Raw genomic sequence first — 22,769 nt, 5'->3', positions numbered from 1 at the left:
TAGGATTTGAACCCTGAATCATTTTGTTAAGGAACAAAAAATGAAAATTTTCATTTTTTTAAATAAACAATCCATTTATTCATAAAGAATTGGTAGAACTAAAACGAACCGAATGATTATAAGTAACCATTCTTTTAATCTAGAATTAGACATTCATTTAAAAATATGAGATTCATAATTATTATTAGTTACTTTACTAAAATTTTCAATAATAATATTTTTGAAATAATCAAATAGATATCTATTTGATAAATTGATCGAAATTTATTATATTATTATTAATTATTAATCCCTATTATCACATTTGACAACATTTGTTGGTTGTAATATTATTACATAAATTAGAAGAAATTTATGTAAGGTAAAAAAAAAACAAGAATTTTAAGTGTAAATTAAATGTAAAATTATTAAACTTGAATGTAATTTATTCTAAAAGTAAGTTCATGTGAAGAAGTTTCACTATGAATCCCATCATTGGGTAGTCTCGATCCTTTTCTTAAATGAATCCTTAAAATTATAGAATTAAATTGAGTCCATAGTAAAATTTGTTCTTTTAGTCTTAGACACTCAGACTAACACGGGTTGATATTAATAATAATAACTTATATTTTTTAATTAAATAATTTAAAGTTTAAATATTGATTTTGAGTATGAAATAAATCATATAAAAAAATATATTTACTTTGTATGCGTGGTAAGTATTTCATGTGAATGCCCTGGTAAGAAAGAAAAAGAGATTATGACCTCAACCTTCTTTCTCTATGATTGGGTGTAGATATTTTAAAGAAGAAAATAAAAGTAAATAAATAAGTAAAAGGAAAACCAAACTTAAAATATTTTTTTTCCTTTAAAAAATTAAATTTGGATGAAATTGATTATTTAAAAATAATTTTAAATTTTTTTAGATGTTTTATTCCAAAATAAAATAATATAATAATATGGAACTCGTTATAAACTTTTTAGTCCAATATAAAAACTATCCAAAATTATTTTAATTTAAAGTTAAAAACAATTCTTTAATATGAAATTAAACATATGAACATTTACATAAAATCTCATATTTTATCTTGATTTTTACTTATTCAACAATCAACATGAATTCAATCACCTCTTGTCAAGAAAAAGAAAAAAAAAAGAAGCATGAATTAATTACCCATTAATACTTTGACTTCTAAACTTGAGTCAGAGCTGGTGTCCTCCCTCCTCCGTACCCATTTTCGACAAAGAAAAATCGATAACTTAAAACTTACAATTAATAATCCTCAAAATATTCTCTCTATCAAGTGGTAGATTAATCATGAACATGAACACAAACACGAACAGCTGGCGTGGATATATAGATTATTGGTCCAGTGGTTTCCACTGTATTGTGTCAGCAACCACTCTTCTAACTGCTTCCTCCAAGGCATGCTCGTCCCATTCATTGCCCTGCAATGAAAAGCAAACAAACACAGAGACGATTATTCTTCCTTCATCTTCAGTCAAAACAGTTAAAGCGTTCACCTTTAATTTTTGGGTTGTTGTCTTTTGAATAATTGGCCATGTCTTCTATGGGTACCCTCAAGGAAAAAGTGATGCTGATTGATGGCAACATTATCTCTATATAATTAGGTTCAACTCTTTATTTATTTACAGTTTTATATTTTTTAATAATTTTTTTATCAGCAAATAAAATCCATTATTGGAAAAGAGTATAAGGGTATAAGGGTACTCAACCCATAACAAAAACAGAACCACAATTAAATTCTGTATACTTCTCCCCAAAAAGGAAACCTCCCCAACTACACAATGCCATTATTGGAATACGAATCTATACAACCTGTAACCTCCCTTCCCATAACAGATATATCTTGAATTTATTCAAATACTTTTAAAAATTTAGTTTAATAGTATGTTTTGTCGAAGGAATTTTCTTAAAATATGGAAAACCATACTATAGTTTTTTTTTTTTTAATGCGGTTGTGGTGTTTGGGGGAGGGAAGGAATTTAGAGTCTTGGTACCAGCAAATTATATTAGAAATTAGTTAATACAGAGACCAAATCAAACCACGTCCTTTACAATTGGACCTTCTGAGCGTCTTCTTTCAACTGTTGAACCATAATTATATCATATGAATGCTTGATATCGATTTTTTCATCTCAATATAATAAAGGGGAAAATATCTTCGATACTGCTATATTATAAAGCTATATTTCTTCTAGATTTAATTGAGATCGATTAACTCTGTCGTGATGATAGTACAGACTAATTAGAGACATTATAAGACTAGGTGTCATTGTCATGGTTAAACCAGCTGTGCAAATCACTGTCAAAAAGTGTATTGATTAAGAGATGAAAGTATAAAAAATGTGAGTTAATTTTCACTAGTTTTCTTATTTTTCACGCTCAATATTTCCACTGTATTCCCCATCTTATCCTACTCAACTCTAAACATTTACTGGAACAAGGTTAATCAGAGTTGAAGTACTTTTGGTTTAACCAAAGCAAGTGTTTGATACCAGTGTGATCAAATTTGTACACTTACACTAAATAGTTTTTTTAAGTATAAATTTAACCAATTAAACGCGTTAATTAAAATTTTGTATACAATAAATTAAGTTTATAAAATTTATACAAATTAAAGCTTATCGTTACTTCATTGCAATTTTTATTTTAATGGATAATATATAATTTAAAATATAAGCACATGGTGGTTACTAGCTAGATAACAAGTAACCCTACACACGTAAAAATAATGTTTTAACATGAACTACTACATACCTCAATAATCCTCAGTCTGAAGGTTAATTGGTTAATGGTTGTCCCTCCTATAATATGGTTGTTTGCGTACATGGAAACCAAGTTTACGTTCTGAACCCTTTCTAAGAATTCCAATAGCCGAATCAATACATCAACTCGAGAACTTTCTCCTCTCAGTGTCACTTGCACGTCCACCATTCGCTCTTCTGATAATGAACTCGATTCCAACACGGCCGAAACAAGAACATTCAATCTTTCATTTGAGGAGCTACTGCTAGGTTTAGCTTTGTTTTCTTCAGTACTAGTAGCTGACACTGTAGTTTCTTTTGCTGATAAAACTGCCATCAGCTGCTGATTTCTCAAGTTAATCTTTTCAATTTCATCCATCAATGATCTCATTGTATCCTTTGCTGTTGTAAGGATCGTCCCTTTGGCTTTCTAATTAAACCATCCAAAGTTCACACCTCTTAATCGGGTTCAACCAAAAAAACAAATATATGATTTTTTTTGTATAATTGCAGTGGTGGTCTTCAGCACAAGGTGGACGACCACCTAGGATTTCATATTTAGAGGACACCAATTTTTTTTATTTAGTTTACATTATTTTTTTGTTTGTTTGTAATAATAATACGTATGATTCATGATTTTATGAAAAAGCTATAAGCATTGAATTGCTGAATTATAAGAAAAATGTTGAAATGATGTTTGATATATATATATACCTTAGTTCCTGGAGGAAGAAGAGCTCTAAGTGCCTGAAAACTCTCATTGAGTTTTTCGCGCCTTCTTCGCTCTGTTATCATATGATGCTGCTGGTGTTGGGTACTAATGGGACGGGATGCAGGTTGACTAACGAGTTCTCTCATTCTCATCAAATTTAAGTTTGTAAAGAATGCAAATGATCTATTCTGTGGGCTTTGCCTGCGAAAATTGGATCCCATGTAGGGTGTTATATTAGGGTTCATTGTATCTGATCTATATGTATTGAAAGCGGTGGCTCCTGGATGTACTATTGAAGTATAATTAGGCAAAATTTGGCGGGGTTGATGCTGCTGAGAAGTTGAAGAAGAAGAAGAAAGTGGAGACATAACACTCATAAGTGCTCTTACTATTGCTTCATGTTCACCATCTGGTGTGGGAAAATAACTTGGAATGACAGGAGCTAAATCTATTTCTTGGATGCTTTGTTGTTGGTGTGTTTGTGTGGGAAGGGTTTGAGGAAAATGGGACTGGGAAGTACCCGGAATACTACTGAGTAATAGTGATGATGAACATTGATCAGGGCTACCCGTGGATAATGACATGAAGCAAAATGATGATGAAGGTAGTATAGTTTTCTTAATTACTTGAGAAATGTTGGAGAACCCAAGCTCAATTTCTCCGTTTTTGCACCCCATGAAAACAGCAATCTGCGATAAAGAGCAAATACTGATTAATTATGATTTAGGACGGGATTACTGATTAAAGGTTTCCAGCTTTTTTTTCCACCATGAAACTATACCTCAATCCTTGCTTCCTGTAAAAACATAAATAACAAGTTACTTTAGACAAAAATTAATTCCTTTCATCATTATTTTTGTTTTTTAGACATCATTATTTTCAAATTGATTACTTGAAAGAATTGTGTTTGTATTTCTGTCGAAGTCAGTCTTAGAAGATCCAATAGTTGCAGCTCAATGTAGGGAAGCTGATTCCTGAAAGCGACTCCAGGTACACATCTAAAAAAACAAAAAGAAAAGTAAAACCAATTATAGGAAAGAAAGATGATGAATAAGACAACATTTACACGCTGAAGTACGGTACCGAACTTTAAATGTAAACGTACCAATCATGTTAATTTAAATAAAAAATAATAATTAGAGAACAAGTAGGCTATTAGCCTTACTCGTGATTGACATCAAATGTTAAAGCCCGATATTGGTGAAAAAGCCTTTCAGCTACACTCCCTAAATAAGAGCTTGGTTGGTTGTTCGTTACATCGCAGTAACCATCAAAGAAGAACAAACTACCAAGAAATATTAAAAACAAGACTGAAATCAGAAATCGATCAGAAATAAACTATCAAATGACGTGTTAATTACTTAGTAGTCTTAAGTATATATATTATATACTTTGATAAATTGGAGTCATATTGCCACAGACAAACGTAAGTGCAGCCAAAAGATTGCACCAGAGAGCGAAAAAAATCAGCTCTGGCGGCTTTAGGGAGGGTGAAGACGCCATCCATGGGGTGCAATGGAAAAATATTGCTAAGGCTTTTGCATGATATTGGTGAATGAGAGCAGGGTGTGTGTATAATATTGTGTCATATCTTAATCAATTGATTGGTTACATTGACATAAGGTAACGTACTCCTATATATACGTTCATGAGAGATGGTGTGTGATGGCTATAGCTTGGATTCATATACATTGCAAAAGACAGAATGCAATTTTTTGAAGCCGTCATATATAGTTGATAATTTTGTATGTGAAGGGAAAGGAACGTTCAGATCAAAGAGCTAGGGTGTGATCATGTTTATTGAGAAAAGTCTGGCCCTAGAAAAAATGTATATGTGTGAAACCCAACCCACAAGGAAAGAGACGTTAACGTTGGCAATGAATTAATTCAATTGCATGTGTGAAACCCATCCCATAAGGAAAGACACGTTGGCAATGAATGAATTCAATTGCATGTCCCTCTTGCTTAAGACAGCTGAGAGAATTGTCTTTTAATAGCAACGGACTCGTTCAAACTTACTAATAGTAACTAGAAGAAGCATTGACTCTATACAGTATAATTAGAGAAATGATCATGTACATTTCAATTTTTTTATATAGGCAAACAGATCAAAGGAAGTTGAAGAAAAGAAAAGTATATATGATAAAGGATGTGATGTAATAAAAAAATTAAGGTAAAAATAGATGGAAATGTATGAATATCATTATTGTTAAAATAAAGAAAAAAGAAATCGTACTTACACAATTTATTTATACAACAAAGAAAGAGTTAATGAAAAAAAATCAAGTTTGATATAAAATAGTTAATGTAATATATTGAGAGAAATATTAAAAAATAATATTATTCATACAATAAAATTTTACATCTATTTTTTCTTTTTAATTATCTTTCTATCATACAATACATATTTTATTAGAAATTTCGATTCTCTATGCGATCTATATTTAATTATTTTATTAGAAATTTTTACTTCCATTTTTCCTTTTTTTCACAACAAGAAAATATGGAAATGACGTTCAAAATGTAGTGTTAACTCTGAACCAACGTTAATAGTGTTGGTGAAGCCGACACAAGATATATTTTTAAATTATTTTAAAACCAACAATTAGTATCGGTCAAAATCGACGCTAACTTGAAATTTAGCATTGTTGTTGTGTTGGTCAGAGAACTCTCTTAGTGTAATTCAGATAATTTGAGAATTTGGGTCTTAGAGGAATGCAAGTTTGGTTTCTTAATGCCTCTCAATTCGCAGGTTTTGAATGTGATTTAAGCGATAACAGATACAATTTTATCCGAGAAATGTAAATTTAAGATATGTTTATAGATCACCACATCACTGTATAATAGGTGTTCGCTAAAAGCTTCATAATGGTCATACTTCCCATTGTTCATTTAGCTTTCATGAGATTGAGACTTATAAATAGAAGGCAAAGTCAAACAATTTCATTTGTTGAATCATAATTTTGTCCTTGTACTTCAATTTTTGTGCCTGTTTGCTAGAAATTGGGAAGAATATGGTGTTTGAGTTGGAGAAGGGTAAATTTGCTAGCTCAAGTGTGATTACTTTGTGGTGGTCTAAAATTGCCAATAAATGTTAATCAAGTTTTAGGGGTTTAAAACTGTTATAGATTATATTTCAAAATTGCCACAAAATATAAATGTTACAAGCCACTAATGGAATTAGTGAGGTGGGACATAATTCACCGATTTCTTATAGTTAAATCAGACTCATTGACTTGAAAATATAAATTAAGACTAAGTTTGATCTGAAAGCATATGGACCAAATACATATTTTTCTCCTAAAAAGTAATTAAGTTAATTAGTTAACACATAGTAGCTAGGCTAAATAGTTTAGTCTTAATAGTTGATTCATCTTATAATCCAAGTTGGTTAAGTAAAAATATGAGTTTTTTTTTTTATAATTTAAGGCCTATAACCAGCTTTAATCCATAGAGTTTTATGTGGGCCTTTGAGTGTTGAAGACATTTTTGGTGTTGATTCATGTGGATCGGGGCTAAATAGAGTTTGATGAACCATTTGAACAAACCTAATTACATATGTATGTTCAACTCACAATGCCCACGTCGAGTAAATCTGTGTAAACATTATTGAGTAAATCATCACTCTAGTCTCTAAAAGTGTCTAGTGTTGTCACATTAGTTTCTATAATTAAGAAAAATCCAAAATAAGTTCCTAAAAGTGTATAATTCATCAGTTCAAAATTTAAAAATTGTACAACTTAAAGTGATAATATTATGTTTATATGTGATTTTTAGAGACTTAAATAAAACCACTAAAAATTTTGGAGGCTTGTTCAAAATTTTCTTAATTTTAAAGACTAATTAATATAACATCACATTATATTTCCAGTAAGTGAACAAAATAGTAGTTTGCTCAAACTTTATTCTTAAATTCATATAAAAATTTGATTTTAGAGGAAGAAATAGAAAGAATGGAAAAGCACCGAGTAAAGTTCATGGTTGAAAATATTTGAAAATTGGTCAACTGGTCAAGGAAGGAAGGCACGCTGTTTCTTTCCTGACACTTACGTTGCAAGTCTTCATCTAATTAAAGTCCAATTACCAAAATTTTTCTAAAATATTATATATATATATATATATATATATATATATATATATATATATATATATATATTGGAGAGCTACTTAGCAAAGTCAAATTACTCTAAAATTCCAGGCTATGCAATGGAAACCAACCCACTTTCTTTTAGAACTGTATGAACTTTGTTCGATTTTCCACTATAATAGAAATTAAGGGAATTCATTTGGTGTGTATAGGGAATATATATGTGTGGACCTAAGACAAACCACAAACATGAATTGGAGTACGTTATATGGTTGCGACTTAATTGGGACGGCGGGATGCCTAGGGTGCAAGTAATTCGTGCCAAGTTTACGCAGTGTTCTCACGATGCATGCATCCAAAGCGTGCAAGGGATATCCAGAATTTTGAATAGTTTACGCAAAAAAAAGTTATGTATGAACAGTAAATTTTTCATATCTTAGAAAAAATATTTCTCTTTTTAATTTTTTAATTAATGCATTAAAGGCACTAGCTAGATTAGCATTTGCCTAATTTAATTTGGAGAATCATCACCTGATGGAAATCATGGAACCCTCTGAATGTGTTTAAATGCGCTCCCATTTGGAAATTGGAAGCTACCTGATGAGTGATGACTTTCCCCAACCTGTAGATATATATCATACGCACCTGTCATTGGAAATTCCAAACTATAGGTTAGGGTCAAAGAAAAACCAATGTCAAACTTTCCAGGAAGCTAGGTCAAGTACTAGATCTGTTTATTCATTGTGTTTTAATAAGTGCACCATTGGACACCTTAAGAAATATCTAGATCCCTAAAATAATTAGTTATCCACTTTTGAATAAACTTTAGTGACAAAAGAGAATGATTTTGGATTTTAGAGGAACTAAAATATTTTCTAAAACAGATACCAAAATCAAAATTAACTTGTTTTACCATAAATAAAATCAATGATTTTACATTTTAGAAGGAAGAAAAACAGATAATTTTTTTATAAAGACCAAAATCAAAACATGCACAATTTATAAAAACTAAAAATATATTTAAGTTAAAACTAAATGATAATAAATAAAATATTATTTTTACATGTTATCTTTAAATAATAACATCTTGTCATGTGACTAGTGTGTCAAACTATAGTTCATATAATTGTCAAATTGTTACTTAATAATTTAAATTAACTAGAGAGACTAATTAACAATATTTTTTATGGAGACTATGATAGATCAAAAAGGACTAAAAGCAAAAAAAACTAACATAAAATAAAGACGAAAGATCTATTTTAATCATTATAAACTTACATAAATATACATAACATATGTTTTTGTTCCTTTAAAATATTTCAAAATGTTAATTTTAGTCCTATAAATGATTTCGTACTTTTTAATTTTTACTTCCATCAAAAGTGACATGATTTTAATCCTTCATAAGAAACTAAAAACACATGTTTGTTGGTAAATATAAGAACTAAAAGCATATTAAATTTTTTTAGGAACAAAAATCAATATTACAAAATATTTTGAAGGATTGAAAAATATTTTATCCTAAAAATATACATTTTCATTTGCACTATAAATAAATAAAATATCATATGTAAAAATAAAAAACAAAATAGCATGCATCAATTGTAACAATAAACAAATGTTAGAAATTAAAAAAAAACTTAATTATCATAATATATTAACCTTAAAATAGGTAGTAACAACTAAGACCATATCATCTTAATTAAACTTATCATTTATGATTTGTTAATTATAAATATAATTATTCGGGCCAACCACTCGTTAAACCCATTAGGATTGAGTTAGGTATGATTTGAGCTAATAAAAAGGTGGTCCAAATCAAATCAAAATAAATTGAAACTTAAATACGTATTTGTCTTTTTATCAGAATAATTATCGTCCAATATCATTTTGCATAAAAAATAATAATTAAATAAAAGAGAATAATAAGTTTATAAAATTAATATTATATTATATTATCATTAATAATTTATTTATAAAATTTGTAGTTTATATTAATATTATTAAAAATATAAGTAGAAAAAATAATTAATATTAAAATTAAAAATTAAAATAATAATTATTTTAAGATAAATTTTTATTATAGGATAATTATAACGAGAGGATGAAAATTCAACTTAACTCAATCTATACATTGAACTTATCAGACCTACCCATTAAACTTGACGCATTTTGACACTGAAACGCGCGTGTTCTCAATGGGAAAAAGAGGAATTCTCCCTTGTTCTCAAAAATGATATACCGGACATGAGGAACTTTCAAAAACAGTCTATTTGTCTTTTATATTGGTTTGAACTTCTTGACAATGAAGTATGAAAAAAATTAGTTATGTATGAATGTAATAGAATAAAATAATTTTATAATGTTATTTAATTACAAATTATTATATATAATAAGTTTATTAATTTTTATAAAATTATTTTAAAATGTTTTACACCAATATTTCATCACCGTTAATCTCATCAAGTATTGCTACTGCCATGGGACATATATATTAGAGATGGACTGCTGACGTGGACTATTGTTATTGCTCCACTTGGCACTGTATTACGCCAGTTCTTGGTAGGCACCCTCGTCCCAATCACTGCCCTGCAAAGCATTTCATTTACCTTTTGTCACATTTTTATTAGTCTTAGAATTATTGGGCGTGCCTAGCTATTTTTTCTCCATGGGTAGGGAACCCTGAAGAAAAAAAGGGATGTTGATTTATTACAATATCTATATCTGGTTATGTGATACCTAGCCTGTTCTCATCTTTTATATATATTTTTGCTTAGTAAGATGAAAAGAATAAATCAATTAATTTATAATATAATAGCAGTATCATTTTAAAAATAAAACTGGACAATGCAGTTACAGTATAGTTATTTAGACTCTCAGTACCAAGAAATTATATTAAAAATTTACTAACTCAGGACAAGAGTAAAGTTATTTAGAGGGAATGTCTAAATATCAGTGTGTTTAATGGATCATGCAGGGATGCTTAAGTAACCCTATACACAAAGCAAATATTACTTGCGATTAGGTGCTTCATGAACTGTTGTTTTGGGGTACGAACCTCAATAATCCTCAGCCTGAAGGCTAATTGATTAATGGTTGTCCCTCCTGTAATATGGTTATTTGCACCCATGGAAATCAAGTTTACGTTCTGAACCCCTTCTAAGAATTCCAAATTAATAACCGAATCAATACATCAACTTGAGAACTTTCTTCTCTAACCGTCCCTTGCAAGTCCACCATTTAATTTGTTCTTCTGATGAACTTGATTCCGATACATGCGAAACCCCAACATTCAATCTTTAATTTGAGGACCTAGCTTTAGCTAGCGTTGCTTTCTTCAGTACTAGCTAGTATACTAGCTGTAGCTTCTTAATTTGGCTGACAAAACTTTCATCAACTGCTGATTTCTCATGTTAAGCTTTTCAACTTGTAAGAATCCCCGCTTTGTTTTTCTAAACCACCCAAGTTCAAACCGAGTCATTTATTTCGAATTAAAACAAAAAAAAAGTCATATACTAATGAAAAAATGTTAATTGTTAGTATTATATAAATACATTAATTTTCTATATTAAAAAATTATGATCATAATGTGTCATACTGTCATACAAGAGCTTAAACGAATCAAGTTCTTAAAGCTTAAACTTGACTTGTAAAAAAAATTAATTACTCAAATTTGATTCATTTAATTATTTTATCAAGCCTAAATAAAAGCTTGAGCTTGGTTTGTTAAAAAAACTTAAACTTAAACTAACTCATTTATAGGGTGAATTTGTTTAAACTTAAAATAAGTAATTTTTAAGAAATAAATAGAAATTAAATTATTTTTTTTAAGTACGAACAATTTAGTCAAACACACTAAAGAAAATGAAAAATTACTTATTTTATTAAAATAAGTATTTATTTCAAAAAATAAATTTAAATAAATTATATCATAACTTAATCATTTTTGCTTTTATGAAATTATTCTTTAACTTTATCAATATAACATTTAATATTTACTTTATACTACATAATTATTTACTTGCTAATAGAAAAATGTGCTTTAACATATGATATGTGGAATTAAAAAATTTAGACTATTGCATTTTCATAATTTAGTAAATAAAAATAAAACATAACTTATTGACTGTTACAAAACAAAGAATATACTAAACTTTAATGTTGAAACAACATGTATCAAAGTTTTATGCAAATATACAACATTACCAATATATATTGACAGTTGACAGTTATTCACCAGTTCTTAATGTTGATCTTTTAAAACTTAAATTCGATATATTTAAATAATCAAGTTTAGTTTTAAGTTTAAATTTATTTATTTAATTAAATAAACGAGCTTGAACGAGTTATTAACCAATCAAATCCGTATAATTCACGAATAACTTAACTTGTTTACTCCCTATTTTCATAGTAGTATATTATTAATATTATGCTACAGTTAGACAAGAAATACAGCAACAGATGTATAAACTTAACTCCTACCGGCCGGTCAGCCATAAGACATTTGTTTTTGTAATAAAATAATAACAACACGTATCAAAAAGCTATGAGCATTGCATTGCTAATTAAATTACAAGAGAAGTGCTGAAATGTAGTTTGATATATATGTACCTTAGTTCCCGGAGGAAGAAGTGCTCGAAGTGCCTGAAAATTTTCATTGAGTTTTCCTCGCCTTCTCTCTGATATCGTATGATAATGCTGAGTACTAATAATCGGACGGGTTGCTTGATTGCTTTCTCTCATTCTCGTCAAATTTAAGTTTCTAAAGAATCCAAATGATCTACTGTGCAGGCTTTGTGTGTGAAAATTGAACCCCAACATATGGGGTGTTATGTTTGGGTTTATATCTGGTCTATATGATCTCTTGGAAGCTGTATCTTCTGGATGTGTTATTGAAGCATAATTGGGAAAATTTTGGTGGGGTTGATGATGCTGAGGAGTTGAAGAAGAAGGTGTAAATAGAACACGCGGAGAAATGCTTCTACTATTTGCTTCATGATCACCCTCTGGTGTGAAGAAATTGCTTGGAATGCTATTTTGTTCGTGTGGGAAGGGTTTCAGGAAAGTGGGACTGGAAGTGCCCGGAATACTGAGTCATAGTGAAGATGAACATTGAACAGTTGTTGATTGTGAATGTATATAGAAATCTTCAGGAAATAAATTTTTAAGTGCTGCTGAATGTCAACCAGTAGTTAGTTTATGAGAAGTCAAATTCAAACAAGACTGATGAAATAGAGTTACATAATTAATTAATTAATAACATGATCCATGCATGATAGTAGTTTGCTTAATCAATTACTTGAGACATGTTCGAGAAACCAAGCTCAATTTCTCCTTTTTTGCACCCCATGAAAACAGCAATCTGCCAAAAAGAGCAACTGCTAAAACATATTGAGTTTTTTTTTTTCTTTCTCAGATTCATTATAATTTTAGAAAACGACTATTAAACGTTTCCAGTTTTTTTCCACCATGAACCTACCTCAATCCTTGCTTCCTGTAAAAGCTTGCATAAAAATATTATAATTAGTTACATTAGCCAACGTTTCCTTCATAAATATAGACATAGCTTTACTTTTCATCAGTAAACTAATTATTATTATTGTTATTATTTATTTATAAAGTTATATATAACCTGAAAGGATTGTGTCTGTATTTCTGTGGATGTCAATCTCATGAGATCCATTTGCTAGCTGCAGCTCCATGTAGGGAGGGTGGTTCCTAAAAGCGACTCTAGGAAAACAGCTAAAAAAAAAAAGGTAAAATCAATTATTTAGAATGAAGAAGAAGACAACATTTATTTTCTGAAGTACCGAAAACTTAAATACAATTATGCAAACGATATATCGAATCATGTTAATTTAGGTACATAACAAAATTAGACAACAGGAAAGCTATATATAGCCTTACTCATGATTGACATCAAACGTTAAAGCCCGATATTGGAGAAAAAACCTTTCAGCTACACTCCCTAAATAAGAGCTTGGTTGGTTGTTCGTTACATCGTAGTAACCATCTAAGAAGAAAAAACTAAAAGAAAAAAGAAGAAAAAAAAGGCGTTGACTGAAGTGTAAGTGCAAGCAAGCCTCAGAAATCAGAAATAAACTATATATATTATCAAATGATGTGTGTTAATTAATTAGGGGTCTTAAATTATAAATATATTATATATTTTGATAAATTGGAGACAAGATTACATCAATGAGCGGAGAAAATCAGCTCTGGCGGCTTCAGGGAGGGCAAAGGCTTTTGCATGATATTGGTGAATGAGATGAGGGTGTTTGTATCTGTATAAATCTTAGTCAATCACTCAATTGTACTTGGTAATTGCGTAACGTAACCTACGACTCCTATATATAGGATTTGGGACCACGGTGTACGAGGTACGTGGCATTGGCTTCCTTGAAGTGCATATATTAGGATGTTTGCACTAAATATATAGTAGTAAGGTTATCACGAGTAAGGTTAAACTAGTGAGTAAGGAAGAAGGAAAAGAAAAAAAAAAATCAGAAGTTCAAATTTTTCTCTAATAAAAATTTATAATTAATATTTGTCTAATAAGAAAAATTGCATTTATCAATTATATCTAACGGTTTTCGTGACTTATATATAAATTTGAAATTTGATTTGATTCATCATAAACTCTTTTTATTACTTGCTTCATTTAATTCAATGAATATAATTATATCAGATTGAGAGTTAATTATATAAGATTCATGATAAAAGAAATAATGAAAAAAAATATAGTAAATTTGAATTTCTCTACTCATGGACAAAAATTAATATTTACCAAAATTGTGAAAGTGAGTTGCACCGGATCGGAATGCAATGAAAGTTTTGAGCGTATGTATTTGTTACGTATCAATCGTTATTACTTAAAGTTTTTAAAAATCATGTAGGACCTACAAGCTTTAACTTTCATCTCAATGTGAGATGAAAAGAGCAAATAGATAAAAAAAAAAAAAAAAGACCATACTATGCAGTAGAACGAGAAGAGAGACAACATCATCAATCACACACTTTTAACACTAGCGTACTTGATTATGCACAAATGCATTATCAATCATCTCTTTCAAATTACTTTCTTTTTCATTTTTTATTACCTACCAAATGACTTTAGTTTAATTTTTCTCTCTCTCTTTTATCTCCATCAAAATCTAGAATATATTAGATTAAGATTTTAAAAGATTTTTTTATAATTTTTTTTGTGATATTTAATTAGGATTTTTAAATGATGTAAATAAGTTTTGTAATATTTTATTAAAAATTTTAATTTTTTTAAAATCTAGTGGTATTCAATCAAAAATTCTTATAATTTATAATTTTTTTTCATATTTAAAAATATACAAATTTTGATTAATTATTTTTAAGAAGGATTTTGATAGACTTTATTAGTATAAAATATATATTAAACAATCTCACAAAAATCAATGAAATTTTGTTAAACTTTTTTTTATTGGGTTATTAAACTTTTTTATTATTATTATATATTTTTTTTTCTCTTTAATATTTTTCAAGATGTAATCTTTATGACTTCATGTAATGTTTTTGAGACTTCATCATTAATTTCATCATCTACATAATTAAATAATTCTCATATCAATCTAGCATCATCCAAATAACTCAATAACTCTTTCTAACAACTCTTGTAATTTTGAATGTTTTAAAAAATTCATTTGAATTCTTTGAAATCCTTTAAATTCTAATGATATAAATTTATTAAAATTCAAATTATCATAAAAATCTTATAAAAAATATAATAAATCATAATATTTCTATATAGTTTTTAATATTCATCAATTTTTTTATACTAAAATAACCTGTTGTGATATACATTTATTAAAATTCAAATTATCATAAAAATCTTATAAAAATATAATAAATCATAATATTTCTATATAATTTTTAATACTCACCAGTTTTTTTATCCTAAAATTACCTTTTATAATCCTAATCGAATATAATCCTAATACTCCCTTTCATTCAGTTTCGTTTCTTTTCATCCTTCACCCTTTCATCTCTTCTCATCTAACTCTACCAAATACACCATTATGACCTTTAGGACAAAATTGCACGGAATCGGATCCAATCCGTTAAGTAATTAATTGGCATATTATCGCTCCTAAATCCTAATCCGACGCTGAGTGAGATACAAGGAACAGACAAGACAAGGAGTGAGTGAGGACCGAGGAACACACAAAGACAAGACAAAGGTAAATGGATCGTGTTCAAGTGCATATGCATCTCATCGGCCAGAATGGACACCCTTTTGCAAAATGCTTCTTCACTTTTCTTCAATTCATCACTTTCTACTACGCCTAAAATTTCCCGTTACCAGGTTCGCTTTTCCATCCCTCCCAATCACAAACCCAGAACCAGAAGAAGGGCCTTCACCTTGAACATGGCACACACCCCAGGTGATATATGTTGTCTTTTTCATTGCAAAAATTGAATCTTTGGCAAATTTCAACGAAAAGAAACTGATACAGTTTATGTGTTAGTTACCCTTTTAGCTGTTGAGCAACACAAAGTGATAATACCCAACAAGCACGGTGAAAAACTAGTGGGTATATTACATGAATCTGGAAGCAGGGAGATTGTAATCTTGTGCCACGGTTTTCGCTCCTCAAAAGTTAGTGTCTCTAATATATTATGCTTTTATATATAAATTCCTTTTATCCAATGAGTTTCATCGCTTTAGTTTTCTAATGTTCAGGAATCCAATTCCTTAGTGAATCTTGCTGCTGCTTTGGAAAATGCCAGAATGAGTTCTTTCCGCTTTGACTTTGCTGGAAATGGGTGAGTTTAGTAGTAGTACAAAGCAAAACCATAAATCCTAAAGATGTTGTTATTGTGTATACTTCTTCGTCTTTGAAAGATGCAAGTGGCTTGTTACTGTAAATGTTTGTAAAGTATTAGCATTATGTTACCAGTGATGAGATAAAAAGAGATGTGGCCTTGTTAAGGTTTGGATTGTTTGAAAGATATATCTAATAAAAATATCAATATTTAAAAACATTAAGCTTGGGTTTCAATTGAAAAAAAAAAAAGGAATGTACAAAATTGGATTAGATGTATAGATCGTAAGGGAAATTTGCTGCTACCTTTTAAGAGCTAGAGCTTGGAACAACCTAAGTTGGTATCAAACCAAAGCTGCTTGACAACAGCTCATGCACAGTAAACTAGGAGATTACCAATTTAATATGGGATGGGATATGAGTTTGCCAATAAAGAGATTTATTGGTATACTAATAACAAATATGATAGGACAGCTAATATCACTGCCTGGAGGATTAAGCAGTCTTGAATACACTTTAAGCATGTATGTTTCTGGTCCTTTGGCCACATGCAGCGATAGGTTGTAAATTCGGTGGTAGTTTCTCCATTTGCACTGTGTTATGCATACTAAAATTTCTGCCATCTGGTCTTGATCATGGTCTTGCTTCACTCTATGTTGTCCTTAGTTTAGCTGTTGGATTTTCCTTCTAGGGAAAGTGATGGCTCATTTCAGTATGGTTACTATTGGAGGGAGGCAGAAGATTTGCGTGCTGTAATTCAACATTTTCATGAATCAAACCGTGGAGTTAGTGCCATTGTCGGGCACAGTAAAGGTATTTTAACTTATTCTCCTCATTCGGCATTCAAAAGTGTTTTTTCCAAAAAGAAAAGGTTGAGGAAAGATAAGTCAGATAGCATTTAGGATGTAAGTGCTGATTTAATAATCATTTGTCAATTATGCCCCTTTATATAACTGATAATGTTATGAGATTGTTCTTGCCATTTAATTTCCTACTGGCTTGGCTTTAAAGATAGAAACCATGAATGATGCAGTAAGAAGAGTGTTATGTTATTTCTGACATAGAACCAGGATCTACGCACAGTTAGTTGGTACTTAATAACTGACTGAATCTTCTTAGGCAATATATTGAAAATTGAAATAGAAAGAAACCTTAGCTTATATTTCTGGGCTGCTTGGCGAAAACCTGTTACAGCGGAACTTGATGAGTATCTTTCATTTTAATATATTGATGAGAAATAGGATTATAGAAATGTAGGTCTTGTGGGTTATATTTCTTAAACTAGGTATTTTATAGGAATAGGTAAAAATGATGAAAATTCCTACACTCCTACTCTCTATTGATGGTCATTATCTTTTTATTTATACCCAGCGAGACCTAACTTATTAGTGCAGCTTTGACCAATACATCTTCTCAAATTGTTTCTCTGAATTTGCATGCATAATTGAACTATTATTAGTTGTTGCTGTCCCTTGATGCAGGAGGTGGCGTGGTGCTTCTTTATGCTTCTAAATATCATGACATTAAAACAGTTGTCAACCTATCTGGACGCTATGATCTGAAAGTAGGAATCGAAGAACGCCTTGGAAAAGATCATATTGAAAGAATTAGGAAGGATGGTTTCATAGATGTGACGAGGTCAGGTAACCTGTTATTTAATGACACAAGTTTCAATGCCTATTAGTGTTAGAGCATGTTATAAGAGATAGTTTGAACAAATTCAGTGTCTATGAATTACTTGTTTTCCTACTTTGAACTTATTGTATAAGTGTATTTGCTGAAATTAGCAAGTCCAGAACAAGGGTTTGTTTTGCTTTTTGTTGGACAAGTGGTCTCAATAACTTAAGAGGGGGTGGATTAAGTTTTAAAAATTTCCTAATTAATCAAGTTTTAATTTTTCTTTTAAATCTATATGTTCAGAATATTGAAGATGAAGATTAAGATGCAAACTATTTCAACAATATTCTTCAAGTATGCAAGATAAAAATATGCGAGATAAGATAACCAAGATAGGGAAGAGAGAAATGCAAACTCGTTTTATTCTGGTTCGGCCACTTTCCGTGCCTACATCCAATCCTTAAGCAACCTACTTGAGATTTTCCACTAACTTTATAAAACTCTTTAAACTTTTGAACAATCTTGAGATTCCTCTCTCTTGTGTTCAGGATTCTTCTCATAAGTCAAGAGACAAACAATCTCTTGATTACAACAATGCTTTTTAGAAAGTACAATTTTTTTTTCTCTTTTCAGAGTTAATGATACAAGTTGAAGATCTTAGAAGAATACTTAATTGATTTGCAAGTGTATGACCAATAATTTGTTTTTGAGAGAATATGTCATTTAGGTTTTGCTGGAAAATTCTAAAGATTTTCGTAGAAAAGTCACATATTTATAGACCTTTGGTAGCTTTTCAAAAACTTTTGAAGAAATGTGATTTTTCAAAATATTTTTCAAAAATTCTCTCACTGGTAATCGATTATAGCTTCTTGATAATCGATTACACAATTATGTTTTGAAGGGTCATGACTCTTCAAAGTTAACTTCAAGTTTTGTCATTAGTAATCGATTATATACAAGTGGTAATCGATCACAGCATTTAAAATTCAAATTTCAAATTCCTTTTAGAAAAAGTCTTTATGTAATCTGTCTTGGTAATCGATTACCAGTGCAAAAACACTTATTTTTGTGTTGGTAAAACATCTTTTAAAGCTTTATATAATCATTTGAAAAATCAAACTGAGGCCAAATCTTATTAACCAATGTGAGATTCTTTTAACAAACAAACTAAGTATTTATCTAACTCTTGATCTTAGTTTCTTGATCTTGAATTAAAGTTTGAAGCAATCTTGGTCTTTGACATCATCAAAACCTGTATACATACATTCACATTCTCCCCCTTTTTGATGATGACAACCATCTGAAAGGAGTAAAGAAAATATCTCTGTGCGGCACGTTCACTCCCCTTTAATTTTGCAATGATTGCTTGGTAGAAAAAATATTTTCAGAATATATGTTCAAGTAAAAAAATCCCCTTTACCTTACGGATATCTCTGCCCCTTTGGCAACATAAAAAACAAGGTTGCACCATATCAAATAAGGAGCATAAAATCGATACATAATAGAAATAATAATAGAAAAAACATCCACATATCAGAATAAACAAGTACGAAGCAAAGGTAGAAAGTCTGAAATATGAATAAGACAAATAACTTAAATGAATAAGACAAATAATGTTATATAGGATAGTACTAGAGAAGCTCTATGGATCAGTAGTAGGGTCAAAGCATTGACAGGTAAATCTTATATCATCCTCAAGCCATGTGATACGGGTATCCATAGCATCAAATCGGTTACCAACAAAAGCCCGAACCCTGAAGCTCACTTAGAACATCTTGCAGCAAGGAAGAAGAGGAATTCCTTTGTGGTGGTGGAGAGGGTGTGCGTTCATTAGGAGTCGGTGGAAGATCTTGTTTCCGCACCCGTTGACCATCTATGTCTTTTCGATATCCAAAAGATGCAACAACAGCGGCCCCAATAGCAAAAGAGCATTTAACTTTAACAAAAGACTCATCATCTAGAGGAATGTTAAAGTCTTGGAGATAAAGAGTGACAAGTTGGGGATAAGGAAGATGTGCATTTGCACGTAATGCCTTATGCATACGGTAGCAGACAAGATGAGCCCAGTCAATTTGACGACCAGTTTGAAGAGCTTACAACAGAATCAAATCCTTTTTAGAGGCATGAGCAAGATTTGTGGAACGAGGAAGCAAGACACGACACAAAATGTAGTGCATGATATGACACTCAAAAGTAAATGAGCCAGCAAGCAAACAGTCCGTCATATCAGCATTTTCATTGCAAACAATTTTACACGGGCATCATGACTAGAATAAATATGTTTTCAGTCATCAACCAAGGTGCCCTTAAAAGATACACCTTGACAATGAGTCTTTTGTTTTGAAGGGTCATGACTTTTCAAAGTTAACTTCTGAGTTTCGTCACTCATAATTGATTACAGACAAGTGGTAATCGATCACAACATTTAAAATTCAAATTTCAAAATCCTTTTAATTTTTTTTTATGCAATGTGTCTCTGGTAATCGATTAGCAGTGAGAGAATTTTTGAAAAATATTTTGAAAAGTCACATCTCTTAAAAAGTTTTTGAAAAGCCACCAAGGGCCTATAAATATATGACTTGTTTACGAAAATATTTAGAGTTTTGCATCAGAACCTAAGTGACATATTCTCTCAAAAACAAATCATTGGTCAAACATTTGCAAATAAATTAAGTATTCTTCTATGATCTTCAACTTGTATCATCATCTCTAAAAAGAGAGAAAATCTTCTGTATGTTCTAAGAAACATTGTTGTAATCAAGAGATTGTTTGTCTCTTGACTTATAAGAATCCTGAACACAAGGGAGAGGAATCCCAAAGTTGTTCAGAAGTTGTAAAGAGTTTTATAAAGTTAGTGGAAGATCTCAAGTGAGTTACTTGAGGACTGAATGTAGGCACGAGAAGTGGCCGAACCAGGATAAAACGAGTTTGCATTTCTCTCTTCCCTATCTTAGTTATTTTATCTCGCATATTTTTATCTTGCATATTTGAAGAATATTGTTGAAATAGTTTGCACTTCATCTTCAATAGTCCGAACATATAGATTTGAAAATGGAATTAGAACTTAATTAATCGGGAAAATTTTTAAACTTAATTCACCTTCCCTTTAAGTTATTGAGGCCACTTGTCCAAAAAGAGCCATACACTATAATTTTGAATTGGTATTATTCTGTACTAAACACAAAGTTCTTGCTGCAATACTTTTATTCGGCTGCATTTCATTCTCTTAAATTGATAATGTAACAAACCCAAAAAGAATTGAGGAAAAGGAAAGAGGAAAAATAAAAAATCTAGGCAAAGCAAGAATTATCAACATTTGCCTTTAATACTTGAACTCTTCAAGATTGATTGACAGCCATCATAGGACATCTGCCTGATGACATGGAATTCTGTTTTTGTTGTCTAACATAGACCCTCTTATATTTAGTTATTTTAATATATGACCATTTGGGGTTGGGGACATTTACTGCTGCAGGAAATTTTGAGTACCGTGTGACTTTGGAAAGTTTGATGGATCGCTTAGATACAAATATGCATGAAGCTTGTCTTCAGATTGATAAAGAATGCAGGTGACGGAAATTCTTTTGTCTGGTCCCTTTTGATTGATCCTTTTGCATCTTTTAGATGGTAAAGCATGTGTATAGAAATTGCAGAGTTTCTGTAAAAAAGTTTTATAATGCAGAGGCAATAAAACATTGGATAAATTTTTGTATGGCATTGAATTTAAGAACATATGATTTAAAACTTGAAAGTGCAAACAGAGTAGTTATTTGGATTTTGGAGTGGAGGGAGTTTATACTAAGCTATGAATTTTCCATGATGCACAGTCAGCACAAAAGTGTTAATCTCAAATTGCATCATGTATGACAGGGTCCTAACAGTTCATGGTTCTTTGGACAAAGTTGTCCCCACTGATGATGCATATGAGTTCGCCAAGATTATACCAAATCACAAGTTACATATCATAGAAGGAGCTGATCATTCATTCACTAATCATCAAGATGAATTAGCCTCGGTTGTTGTGAACTTCATAAAGGAAACCTTGCACCAGGATAGGAGTACTGCTAACTAGGTATTTGTCTTGCCTAGCAGCATTTGAACCTTTTTTTTTTTTTGCTGGACATCCATTTTTCTAATGATATAATTGTGGTAGATCTTGCAGTTTCAAGCCAGTTGAATTCCTACTGATGACAATTATTTTTTCTTGTCATGGATGAACCTGCCTTTGATGTTCTACAACATATTTGAGCTCTTCTAGTTTTTGCCTATTAAATTAGTGAATCTTGCATCATTGTGAAAATAACGGCGAAAGCAGTATCTGCGAGTGTTATTTACCTCTGATCAGATGCATGTACAAAGTTACTTTGACATTATCAATTTATGAATGCAAACAGTTATCTCATGGTACCACCCTGTGGCCAGGGCAAAAGCCTTAGAGGGGTTATATAACTACAAATGATCATATATAACGGTCATCCTAGTTATGTGTGTGCTAAGTTCCACATCTCATATTCGTTGTGGGTAAATGTTATGACATGGAAACTTCCTAGTTTTTACACTATCTTCTATTAGTATAATTTATTTCATTTTATTTTTTACATGTATTTCTCTCACATTCGAAAGGTGTGTGGAGTGGGGACATCTTGTATTATTACCGAAGGAAAAAAAAAATCTCATGCTAGGAACTTCCTAGTTTTTGTTTTTTGCTGAATGTAGGAACTTCCTAGTTGTCGCCACTGTTTGTGATTTTTTTTAAATAAAATAAATGAGTAATGAAAGCATTTGTAAAAGTAGTTGCTAAGTTATTCAT

The 22,769-nt window shown here is 30.5% G+C and overlaps 2 protein-coding genes and 1 pseudogene across 10 annotated transcripts; 1 reads left to right on the top strand and 2 right to left on the bottom strand.

Annotated features, from left to right (window-relative positions):
- Positions 1–1,006: 1,006 nt before the first annotated feature.
- LOC102667064 (putative transcription factor bHLH041) lies at positions 1,007–4,967 on the bottom strand. The gene is made up of 7 exons (XM_006595273.3): positions 4,852–4,967; positions 4,626–4,745; positions 4,353–4,458; positions 4,242–4,256; positions 3,463–4,149; positions 2,762–3,178; positions 1,007–1,428 (listed from the first exon to the last, which is right to left on the bottom strand). Exons 1-7 carry the CDS (start codon positions 4,965–4,967, stop codon positions 1,342–1,344), a joined length of 1,548 nt encoding a protein of 515 aa, XP_006595336.1. The 3' UTR covers positions 1,007–1,341.
- A 5,544-nt stretch (positions 4,968–10,511) lies between these two features.
- On the bottom strand, positions 10,512–13,632 carry LOC106795631 (putative transcription factor bHLH041; annotated as a pseudogene).
- Positions 13,633–15,531: 1,899 nt separating this feature from the next.
- LOC100784783 (alpha/beta hydrolase domain-containing protein) lies at positions 15,532–22,661 on the top strand. 9 transcript variants are annotated; one of them, XM_041007787.1, is made up of 9 exons: positions 15,533–15,757; positions 15,883–15,961; positions 16,058–16,176; positions 16,261–16,343; positions 17,034–17,155; positions 17,824–17,985; positions 21,435–21,528; positions 21,830–22,031; positions 22,122–22,513. In XM_041007787.1, the coding sequence occupies exons 2-8, from the start codon at positions 15,946–15,948 to the stop codon at positions 22,029–22,031; spliced, it is 798 nt and encodes a 265-aa protein (XP_040863721.1). In that variant the 5' UTR covers positions 15,533–15,757; positions 15,883–15,945; the 3' UTR covers positions 22,122–22,513. The 9 variants fall into 9 exon arrangements, 8 of the variants coding, with proteins under 8 accessions (XP_006593410.1, XP_006593409.1, XP_040863721.1 ...); XM_041007786.1 differs by having other exon boundaries at positions 16,046–16,176; XM_006593349.4 differs by having other exon boundaries at positions 15,534–15,757; positions 22,113–22,513.
- Positions 22,662–22,769: the final 108 nt, after the last annotated feature.

The sequence above is a fragment of the Glycine max genome, chromosome 13 (genome assembly GCF_000004515.6).
Source record: "Glycine max cultivar Williams 82 chromosome 13, Glycine_max_v4.0, whole genome shotgun sequence".
Classification (NCBI taxonomy): Eukaryota; Viridiplantae; Streptophyta; class Magnoliopsida; order Fabales; family Fabaceae; genus Glycine; species Glycine max.
The sequence above is the reverse complement of the archived record's forward strand: the minus strand, read 5'-3'. Positions and strand labels throughout refer to the sequence as shown.

Coding starts and splice junctions, on each gene's coding strand:
- LOC100784783 (NM_001255532.4), top strand. CDS start 15,802: ATGGACACCCTTTTGCAAAATGCTTCTTCACTTTTCTTCAATTCATCA. Junction 16,177..16,260: donor ACGGTTTTCGCTCCTCAAAA/GTTAGTGTCTCT, acceptor TCTAATGTTCAG/GAATCCAATTCCTTAGTGAA. Junction 21,529..21,829: donor CAGATTGATAAAGAATGCAG/GTGACGGAAATT, acceptor CATGTATGACAG/GGTCCTAACAGTTCATGGTT.
- LOC102667064 (XM_006595273.3), bottom strand. CDS start 4,967: ATGGATGGCGTCTTCACCCTCCCTAAAGCCGCCAGAGCTGATTTTTTT. Junction 4,746..4,851: donor TATGACTCCAATTTATCAAA/GTATATAATATA, acceptor ATTTCTTGGTAG/TTTGTTCTTCTTTGATGGTT. Junction 1,429..2,761: donor TCAGACTGAGGATTATTGAG/GTATGTAGTAGT, acceptor TTTTCATTGCAG/GGCAATGAATGGGACGAGCA.